We start from the raw sequence: 11,581 nt of genomic DNA, 5'->3' as shown, positions 1-11,581 counted from the left end.
GCATGACGACACAAAAGTGAAGCCAGCGCTATTGGTGCGCTGCTGTCCCTACCCACCCCTTACACCCAAAACTGCTGACCGCCCATTGAAAATACATGGGAATGCCCGAGTTACTCTCCTTATTTTCCGTCTTATATCCATGTTTGCGAGGCTGTTAAGGTCACATATATGTGACCTTAACAGACTCGCAATAGTTGTGACATACTGTGTCACGAAGATTTAGACGGTAAATCATACATACAAAATACAAATGAGATAATACAGTGTTTTCTAGCTTTGGTGGACTTAGGTGAGAGGTAGGAAGCTGTCTTTGGGGCAAACATTAGGGATGGCAGTTTTGGTCCGAGTAGTACTCGGTTTACTCGCTTTTTGGATTTGAGTGAGTACTACTCGGTTTTCATAATTCAATTACATGTTCAATTTATGCGTTGAAAATGTAATACAAGCCTTCAAACTAAGGAGTAAAGATTTTTTTTTTTCGGTATTTTGTTGGGGAAGAAGGCGGTGCATGCCGCACAACCACCCAGACATTAAATCTCCCGGATGGGAGATTTACAGTCAAACTCTGACAAATAAAGTGAGCCAGCAATTTCCCATTAACCCCTTTAGTCTTCACTACTGACCGCCGGAACCCGCGCTTGGAGCCATATCCGAGCTTGCCGCGCGCTCGAGGATTTTAATCCAAATTATTGAAATTAGCTAATTAAGGCCATAAAACTTCACAAAATCATCATATATTATATATATAAATACTCAGAATTACATTAGTGTGACTTGGAAAAAGAGAGAGGGAGAGAGAGTGTGTGTGTGTGTAATTCACCACGGTCGTCTTCTGGTCACCCAGCCAGTCTTCCCCATTACGGAGCGAGCTCAGAGCTCATAGACCGATCTTCGGGTAGGACTGAGACCACACCACACTCCACACACCGGGAAAGCGAGGCCACAACCCCTTGAGTTACATCCCGTACCTATTTACTGCTAGGTGAACAGAGGCTACATGTTAAGAGGCTTGCCCATTTGCCTCGCCGCGCCGAGATGTGTGTGTGTGTGTATGTGTTTACCTAGTTGTATTTATCTAGTTGTAGTTTTACAGGGCCTGGGCTTTATGCTCGTGTGGCCCCGTCTCCATATCTACACTTATCCAATCTTACTTTAAAAGTATGCACACTCATTGCAGACACTACTTCTTCATTTAAACTGTTCCACGTCTCAACACATCTTTGCGGGAAAATATATTTTTTAACATCTCTCAGACATCTTCCTTTTCTCAGCTTTTTACTATGCGATCTTGTGCTTCGGATGTCATATTATTCTCTCAGGATCAGTTTCTCATTATCCACTTGGTACATTCCGTTGATCAATTTAAAAACTTGTATCAGGTATCCTCTCTCCCTTCTTTGTTCCAGGGTTGGTAGATCCATAGCCTTTAGTCTCCTGATATGTCATCCCTTCAAATTCTGGAACCATTCTTGTAGCCATTTTTGTAGTCTCCAATTTCCTTATGTGTTTCTTTTTATGAGGGGTCCACACTACTGCATATTCCAATCTGGGTCTTATTATAGTACTTATCAATTTCTTCATCATTTCTTTGTCCATGTAGTCAAATGCTACTCTAATATTCCTTAGCAAATTATATGTTTCTCTAAAGATTCTATCAATATGGCTTACTGGTTGATTGTTTTCTTCCATCGTCACTCCCAAGTCCTTTTCCTTTTTAACTTTCTCCAGTTCTACTCCATCTCCCATCTTATAGATTCCCACAGGTCGTCTTTCACTCTTTCCTATTTCCATGACATGGCTTTTGTTCACATTGAATTCCATTTCCCACTTTTTGTTCCATTCCCATATCTTATTTAGGTCTTCTTGCAGTATTTCACAATCCTCTTTTTGCTTTATAACTCTGCACAGTTTCGTATCATCTGCAAACAGATTCATGTAGCTGTTCACTTCTTCTGGTATGTCGTTAATATAAATGAGGAAAAGTATTGGTGCCAATACTGACCCTTGTGGCACTCCGCTTTCTACTGCTCTCCACTTGGACTTCATATCTTTAACTACTGTCCTTATTTCTCTCCCCCTCAAATAATTTTCTATCCATCTCAATGTGCTTCCTTTTAAGCCACCCTTCTCCTCTGACTTCCATAGTAATCTTGCATGTGGCACTTTGTCAAACGCCTTTTTAAATCCAAATAAATACAGTCAACCCATCCCTCTCTCTCTTGTGTGTGTGTGTTGTGTGTGTGTGTGTGAAAAGATAACCCACCAAGGATACAATATCACCGGATGGAGAAAGATTGTAACATGAGAAACAAACACACTTTTTTTTTTTTTTTTTTATCTCCGCTGAGGTTACGTTAAGTTAGATTAGTGAAAAGTAATCATTTCGTGCTCGGTTTACTCGGTTTCACAGTGTAGCCTAATCAGTACCGAAATACTCGGTTTCCAGAAAGTACTCGGTTCGCCCATCACTAGCAAACATATGACTAAACAAGGTCATGTACCTATGTAAATATGTGCATGTAGATGTAAACATGTACATATACATGTGAATTTAAATGGAGGATAAAAAAAACTGTATATCAGCTGAAAGTTGGCCTGAAGATTGATTTTTCTTGGTATAGCAATTACTTAACACATCAAATTCTCTCTCTCTCTCTCTCTAGCTTTTATTTATAATGATGTGTGATTTCGTGTCACTGTGCGTTGGAAAAGCATCAGTCACTGAAATCTTACTTCAATATTTGTTCCTTGTCATGCATGAAACGAGAAAACGCAATTTTTTTGCCATAGTTTCTCCCGGAAACGTCCTACTGCATTTCTTTCAATATTGTAGCTATTTCGCATTAACACCGTAAATAATGTGTCTACATGATATATTTAGGATACTGTAATGTGGTTTACATAAGTTAAACCATCAGTTCTTGTTTTTCCTCTAGTAATGAAAAAGAAAGCGGCAATTTCCCATTGCTTAACACGGGAGAGGGCAGTGATTTGGGTGTAAGTTGCGATCGTAAGCTTCGCCCACCGCGTCATAAGCAACGCTCACTGGCTTCACTTTTTTAGTGCAGTGGAATAGGCGTGCGGCGGCGTCTTGAATAATTATAACCACCTTGTTGCCGATCCTTTAATACAAGGCAACACAAGTGTCAGACAGCCGTCAGCCGTTATATCGGTGTCCGATCATGCGAGCTTGTGTAGAACAGACATTTTTGCGCTACTCTAGAAGGTCAAAGCAAGAAGTGGCAGGCTAAATGTGAATGTGAGACTGCATGTGTTATATACATTTTTTTTTTTTTATCAGACTGGGGATATCAGTCTTTCGAGTTTCGACTTGCAGTAAATGTATGACTGTATTGAAACTCGTTTCGTAATACCAACAGGTCTCTTCCTAAACATTTGGAACGAGAAACTTAGCGAGGCCAAAGATGTATGAATCTAGAATTTTTACTTGAGACCACGGGAGACAGTAACCTTTAACATGATAGGGGAAAAAGGGGGATAGGACCCTCCTGTCCGGTGTGTGAAGGAAGTGTCAGTCCCTGGGTCGAGACAAGCTGCAGTTTTGCCATCGTCTGCTCCTGTTAAGTAAACACCCCAGCGCGCTGACTCCTGACTGAGGTAGCCATTTACACCTTCACACGCCTTCCACGACTTGCTTCCAACCCACCATACAATAAAAATGTCATGATTAGTATGCTGGTAGTGTGTATGAGAGGAATGGTGAGGGTTATATAATTTCAAGTATCACACCGCTCAAACGCAACACTTATCACCGGTGTGTTTTGGTGTTTAGGTCTTCGTGGTTATTAATTATGTTTTGCTGTTGATGAAGCTATCTGGAGATCCGGATGTTAGTTTTCTTTGCTAGCTGCTTATGATTTTGTTTTGATTGAGTGGGCTATTGTTGGGTCAGATTGAGGGTTAGATTAGAATACCAGCTCAGGTGTTTCAGAGGTTACTGTTAAGATTGGTGCTGCAATGTCACACTATTTTCTTCCTCAGAGATGCACTAATTGTGGCCGCCCCAGTGCTGAGGATGCTGCAGGTGGGGCGGGGGCTGGTTGTGGGCTGTGTTAGAGGAGTTGGGGGACGACTGCCACTGCCATCAGCCACCTTGCCCAGTGTAAGTATTGGAGAATATAGACCACCAGTAGAGGCAGGAATGGCAGGTTGAAGGAAAGGATTTGTTAACTCACTTGGTAGGGCCTTACCACCGTGAATCCAGCCAAGACAGGAGGGAGGGATAGGGCCAGAAGCACCAGAACAGTACTCCAGTCAGACAAACAGGCAGGACCACTATGCATGATAATGAGTGACTAGTTGAGTGTATGTTTCAATAACATAAATTGATAAAGAAGCATCAAAGAAGGAATAAAATTAGGCAAAAGTTAATACAAATTTTGTGGACTGATTGGGCAGATGTTATCATGTAGTGAGAGATGATCATCCAAGACATGTAATCTAGATGTAATTGCAAAGGAACTGAATGCTTCAACAGCTTATTGTGGTAAAGAACTCCATTTCTGGATTCAAATTGAGAAGAATTGTCTAAGAACTTCTAACTGAAAATGTTGCATTTAAGATTTAGATATGTGTCCCCTCACACCAACAGCTGGACTCAGGGCGAAAATGTCAGTAGGTGAGATGATACTGAGGCCATGGAAAGTATGGTAAGAATAGATAAGGTCTTGTCTTAATAACTTACCAGTAACACAGGACAATTCTAACTTGGTAAGCTTCTAATGTTAGGAAAGGTCTGCCAGTCCAGTTATCTGTTTTCTCTTGCATGAACAAAGGGTGAAGACTGATTAGGAGAGATGAGGGATGTGGCACCAGCAGTTACTCCCACCCACAATTCTTTCATGTGTAATTGGTTGATGATTCTTGTATCTAAAGTTATGACCTTTTTGTTAAGTTTAGGAGTATTCACACAGGATAATAGACAAAGAGCACAACCTGAGTCCCCTCTTAATGTTACATTGTCAGCAGGGTGTGGGGGTGCTAGTGGCAGGATTGAGGTGGACACCACACTCATGGAGAACTCCAGAGAGTCAGGAGTCCCAGGCAGAATCTCTGGATGTGCCACACCTTCTCAACAAAGCCACTGTGGACGGCAACCTGGATAGTGCCTATCAGGTGAGGCTCAGTACTAGAAAAAATTTTTAAGTACTCGTAACCTCTATAAACATATACTGTATGTAGGTAGTAGAAATCATGCTAATGTGTATCATAGGTATTGTTTTATTTTGTTCTTTTATGAAAGAGTTAAAAGTAGTGTTAAGAAAGGTTCACACGTGCCAATTTGCAACTGAAATTTTACGTACATAGAGTTTTTTACTCAAAATCGGTGCCTAGCATCTGGAGAAACCAGTTGCAATACAAGACCAACATGTTGGTCTTTTTACCTAGTTGATTTGCAACTTTATTTACATTGTGACGTGACGGAGTAAGCTTTGAAAATGTGATGTCCAGGTATAGAGAAGATGTTAGATTTGGTGAGGAAAAAAGAATACATCTGGGACCCCAGAAATGAATTGTATAGTAAAAAAAAAGCTTGCACAAATCGTCATTTGACAAAATAGCTGCCACTTTACAAGAACTGTTTCCCTCAATGAAGGGTGTTGTTGGAGGTGAGGATTGAAGAATTGTCAGGATTTAGTTTGGTCACGATTGTGCACAGTCTTCTTAGGATTAACAATTTTCGTATGACAAATGTAGGCTTATTTAGAGTGTGGTAGACACTCCTTTCTTTCCTTCAACTTAAACAGGGACGTATCCACAGACATTTACTTCTCTGTTGACTCTTCCGGTACGCCAAAAGAAGAGCAACCACCGCTTCAGCATCATCACTGGAGGAAGACATCTTGGTGGTTAGCTAGCTGTTTGTTTACATTCACTTCTCGCCAAGGCACCATCTAGTCGATACTTTCCAGTTGCTATGTGTGACACTTTCTGACTGGAAGGGAAACTCTACCAGCGTAAAATTTCAGTTGTAAATTGTCACGTGTGAACCCGCCAATTTTCATGGTTTATTTGTTATTATGAGCTTTTATATGTTTTGTGTTTCCTATATGTATATTCTCTTTTTTTGCATGAAATTGTGCAATTCTTGCAATATTTATATGTTTGGTCTTTTTTTTTCTATGAATCATTTTCATGTTATTTATGTATGATATTCGTAGATATTCTAATAGTAATATTTCATTTGTATGTGCATTCTTTGTTTTATATACTATGTGCATATTGGTACTTATTCTGGCATACACCTAAACTAGCTTACCCCCTTTCCTGATACCCAGAATTTGCATCGGTTTGTGCCTGCACTACCAGTGCTGCCATACCAACATGTTCCCACCCAAAGCCTCAGTCCCGCCTAAGTTCACACTCACTCTGGATGTATACATTATAAACAAGCAAAGAAGTAAACATAAAAGTATATACATACCATACATGCTTACAAGTGCAACAACCTTCCACTTCCATTGCCTCTTCAAGACTTGAGGCAGAGGCAGACTGGGCTGTTTCTTCTCAGAATTGGCGGGAAAAAATGTTAGTTTCTGGGTGGTGGATTTTGAGCCCTTGTTTTATTTGTTTATTTATTTGTATTTTTATTTATTTTTTATTTTTATTTTTATTTTATTTTATTTTATTTATTTGTTTATTTATTTTCATTTATTTAATTATTTATTTATTCATTTATTTATATTTATTTAATTATTTTTTTGCATTCAAAGTCAAAGCATGTAAGGATGATTAGCTTTAGATTTCAAAGATATGATGCTTTAGCACCCGGTAATAATACTCAAAAGGATTATCATAGAAGGACTGAGACTTCATTAGAACATCAGCCTGACCTCCCTCTAAGGTCACTAACATCATTTGGGATGATTAATTGACCTGCATGTCATGCCAGGCCTTCCACAGTCCAGTCCTCATTCAGGCTCTTCAGAGCTGACATTCCCTCCAAAACATTTGGAGACATTGGGCAGCTGGATGAGCCGAGTGTTGGCCGGCCCAGAGAGGTGTTAGATGACACTGAAACATTCTGGATGTCTGTTCTCACCCACCAGGGTGTCTCAGGGACAAGGGATTTTAAGGTCTTTTAGTGCTGCCATCAAGGCTGTGTGTGCAAGTGTGTGTGTGTGTGAATGTACACATGCATGTGCACATGCACATGCACATGCACATGCATAGTTCATTCACCACCACCACCACCACCACCACCACCACCACCACCACCACCACCACCACCACCACCACCACCACCATCATCTCACTACCTCTCTTCCACCCTCATTCATTCCTCTTCTGCCACCACTGCTGCCACTGCTAACCAAGCTTCATTTATTAATCTTTATGATTGAGATATGTCATATTACTACTATTGTATGTCCATTTGGTTGCAATGTAAATAATAATAGAGGATTTTCTTGTTCCTTTTTTGCCCTGGAACAGCATACAAGCTGTCTTTGATTTATGCTGAAGTTTTCTTCCTATTGCATGACATGGTGTGATTATTGCTGTAAGTCATAACATAATACAGTAGAATTGTAGTTCTCAAATAGTTTTAGAATGAGGTTTGAAATCTTAAATGTTTGGAAACTGAAACAATGTTCCCCTTATGAACATAGCTAAGCATCCTCATGAAAAACTTATCATAATGAGTGATAAATTGATAATGATAATCATATCAGTAATAACATTAATCATTAACTGGTAATATATTTATCACTTGATAACCGATAGAGCAATAAATTCAAAATTCTGAAATTAGCAATAATGATATTGATATTTTAGATAAAAAAAGTGGTAAATCCAAATTTTTATTTTTAGATTCAATGTTTATCCAGTCTTTCCAATGATGAGAAGTACTGTTTTAACCTCTTCACTTTGAGGCGCGGGAAACGGCTTCAATGGTGCATGCAAGAGTCCTTTCATCACGGTGTCTTAGTTGCCAATTAGCAAAAATTTCATTCTTACAGAATACAACTCCTTGGTAAAATATAATCAAAGAAAAAATGTAGTAAAGTATCACCTTTTGTATCACAGACCTCTTGTATATACAGAATAACTCAAAAGAGGAAAAGAAAAACAGAGGAATGAACCTCTTCACCTCCACCACCTCAGTAAAAGTAGCCATAACCAAAAACAAAAGGAATGGACTTCTTTTCCACAATACTTCACTAGAATCAAATAAATAAATAAACAAACGAAATTGATGAGCACTTTAGTGTTGCTAGGCCAGGGTGTGTTTCATAGGTGTTGGTCTATTGTGGAGGTGTAGCTTGCTGTTGTTCATGCCAAGCCCTGTTGTACTCCATCGAATACAAGCCAGGGTTACCATAACATCCTGGACAATGATACCTGGTGTCTTTGCATCTGTTTCTTTTTCTTTTCCTAAAAGGTACAAACTGATGAGTGTTGTTTATAACTCTCTCCTTATGAACATTTGGTGTGTTTATGTTAGCAAGCACTGCAGCACCAAGATTGTGTTGGAGCAGCAGCTCTCTTAACACCTCCCTAATATAAATGAAAACTCTACACTAGTGCTGTTATATTCAATTTTATAAGTAATGAATGAATTTAGCATCATCCTGAACATGAAATGAATGCCTAGCTTCTTACACCATGCTAGACTCTTCCTATGGCTCTCAAAAGTTTCCAGCATTTGATCTGCATAGTCTAAACTCCCCATTTTCTTATTGTACTTGTCTACCTGTAATTGGTTTATTGAAATAACATTGTTTTGCCACCAAAGTATGTTTATGCCTTTTCCACAAGATTTGATTCATACTTAGTGGACAAGATACAGATTTCCTTCTTGTCTTGCCATTTCACTAACAAGGTTTTTCCTTTCCTTGCAAACAGAACTTGATTTTTTTCAAGTTCTTGTTGCACTCTTTTGGGTGAATCTCTCCCTTGCCTGACTACACCCATCAGCAGTGTCACTCAAGTTTGAAAGTAGTGAGATAATTTCAGGTTGATGTATCAGTTATTAGTTATGATGTATCTGCCTTCATCAAATAGGTCACTAAAAATTCTTGTAACAATTATTTCTGATATAGTAAGATGGGAGGCATTTGGATCACCAATCTTTTCCATAGTACAGCATGAAATTCCATGAATACCCCTTCTACTGTTCATCACGTTGAGAGGCAATGAACACTTTCACACTAAACCTTGCCCTCTTACTTTTCATATACTGACAAAATAATACTCCCCCCTTTCCACAAGATCAAAGCCTCATCCACAGCTACACTCCTGTGTAGTCTCATAACATAACATAACATAAATAATAGGATAACAAAGGGCCACCAGGGCCCATCTAGGTTATCCTGTATCAGTCGCACAGCGACCTCGTCATCAGTACTTAAAGATACACTTACAAGTACACAATACATTATATACTAATTCTAAATATTTGGCCCATTAACAGGGCTAAATCCTGCAGCGAATTCCTCTACAATCTGTGATCCCCATACATGGGGATCATGTCTTGTTTAACTATAGTAAATTTCTTATAAAAACTATCATGCAGCGCTATACATAATTATAAATCTAATAAATTTAAGTGCTTATCTAATCTGTTTTAAACATTGTCAAACTAGTGCTATTTACAACCCTCTCTGGCAATGCATTCCAGAAGTTTACCACCCTATGACTAAAGAAATATTTTCTTATATCTAACCTGCAACCTTGCTTTCTAATCTTCCTGCCATGATTTCTAGTCCTACTTCCCTCCTCTAAGGTAAAGAAAGATCTCACATCTATGTAGTTTGTATCTGAGAACATTTTAAATAACTCTATCATATCCCCTCTTATACATCTCCTCTCAAATGAAAACATGTTTAATTCCTTTAGTGCTGGTATCATCCTAGTTGCTCTTCTCTGAACTGCTTCTAACATGTTGATATCCTGCCTATAATGGGGTGACCAGGCCTGTATGCAATACTCTAAATGGGGCCTAACATAGGAATTATATAAGCTATGCACCACTTCCTTACTTTTATAACTAACATTTCTATTTATAAAACCCAGGATCCTATTTGCTCTATTTCTTGCTTCTAAACATTGCTTTGAAAATTTCATAGTCCTGTCTATCACTACTCCTAAATCCTTTCCTCCTCTACTGCCTCTAGCCAACATCCCTCCATCTCATAGCTAAAGTTTGTGTTGTCTTTACCTAAATGCATAACCTGACACTTTTAGAATTAAACTCCATCTGCCACCTGTCTGCCCATGCTATCAGCCTGTCCAGGTCTCGTTGTATTCTGTAATTGTCCTTTTCACCCTGTACTGCACATGCTATCTTAGTATCATCTGCAAACTTTGATACTTTGCTACTAATTCCTATATCTAAATCGTTAATGTACATCAAGAAAAGAAGAGGTCCTAGCACTGATCCTTGGGGTACCCCACTAACCACTTCCTTCCACTCAGACATTGCCCCATTTAATACTACTCTCTGTTTCCTATCAGAAAGCCATTCACTAATCCAATCAACTAACCTACCCCCTATCCCATGTAGTCTCAATGTGTACACTAGCCTCCTATGCGGTACCTTATCAAATGCCTTGCTAAAATCTAGATATATAACATCTATGCTATTTCCATCATCTAACTCCTTTATAATATATTCTAAGATATCGAACAAATTTGTAAGACAGGACCTCCCTGATCTAAAGCCATGTTGGGTATCTCTAATTAATCTATTCTCATTTAAATGCTCCCAAATACTACCCTTAATGATTTTCTGTAGTATCTTACATACTATACTACGTAGTTAAACTGATCGGTCTATGATTATTCGCATCATCCTTCCTACCTTTTTTAACTAACATTAGCTAACTTCCAGTCCTGAGGTATCTCAGCAAACCTAAGTGATCTTTCAAAGATTAACTTAAGTGCTTCAGAAATACTGTCTACACCCTCCCTAAGTACTCTGGCATGTAGCTCATCAGGACCACTAGCTTTCCTATATTCTAGTTCAAGAATAAATTTCCTAATAATTCCCGGTTTTATATCAATATTTTCTAAAGCTCTTAAACTACTCGTCACACTGTTTGTAACAGGATTTCCTATTCTTTCCCTAGTAAATACTGAAGAAAATTGTTCATTCAATAATTCTACTATGTCTTCATTTTGATCCACTACTACACCATCTTTTCTGAGTGGTCCAATCCTATCCTTATTTCTTTTATCACTGACCTTGTAATAACTATATAATTTTTTGGGATCTTTACTCCCAGCTCTAGCTAGTTTTATCTCTGCCTGCCTTTTACTTTTTTTTATAACCTTACTCAAATCATCCCTGACCTGTCTGTACCTAATCAAATCTACATCTTCCCCACTTTTCTGCAACTCTCTGTATGCCCTCTTCTTCTCTCTGATCTGTCTACCTATCTCGTGAGTCCACCATAATGGCTTCCTGTTTCTCTGCCTTATATCTTTGTAAGGGATACACTGCATCCCTGTGCAGTTTTATTTCCAAAACTATCTTCCCAGTTTACCTCTCCTAATAACTGACGTAACCTACCATAATTGCCTTTCTGATAGTTTGGGACTCTAGTCTTATTCACTA

At 38.8% G+C, this 11,581-nt stretch overlaps 1 protein-coding gene across 2 annotated transcripts in view; it reads left to right on the top strand.

The window, feature by feature from the left end:
• Nucleotides 1–3,461: 3,461 nt before the first annotated feature.
• The window catches only part of LOC123512262 (FAST kinase domain-containing protein 4-like), a 39,536-nt gene continuing 31,416 nt past the window's right edge, over nt 3,462–11,581 (top strand). The window contains exons 1-3 of one of the 2 annotated variants that reach the window (XM_045268546.1): nt 3,462–3,618; nt 4,003–4,123; nt 4,990–5,136. In XM_045268546.1, coding sequence (XP_045124481.1) covers nt 4,037–4,123; nt 4,990–5,136 — 234 coding nt within the window. In that variant the 5' untranslated portion in view covers nt 3,462–3,618; nt 4,003–4,036. Of the gene's footprint in view, nt 3,619–4,002; nt 4,124–4,986; nt 5,137–11,581 lie in introns of both variants that reach the window. The other variant, XM_045268545.1, reaches the window with a different exon arrangement.

This window comes from Portunus trituberculatus, chromosome 33 (genome assembly GCF_017591435.1).
Source record: "Portunus trituberculatus isolate SZX2019 chromosome 33, ASM1759143v1, whole genome shotgun sequence".
Taxonomy (NCBI): Eukaryota; Metazoa; Arthropoda; class Malacostraca; order Decapoda; family Portunidae; genus Portunus; species Portunus trituberculatus.
This window is presented reverse-complemented; position numbering and strand designations above follow the sequence as displayed.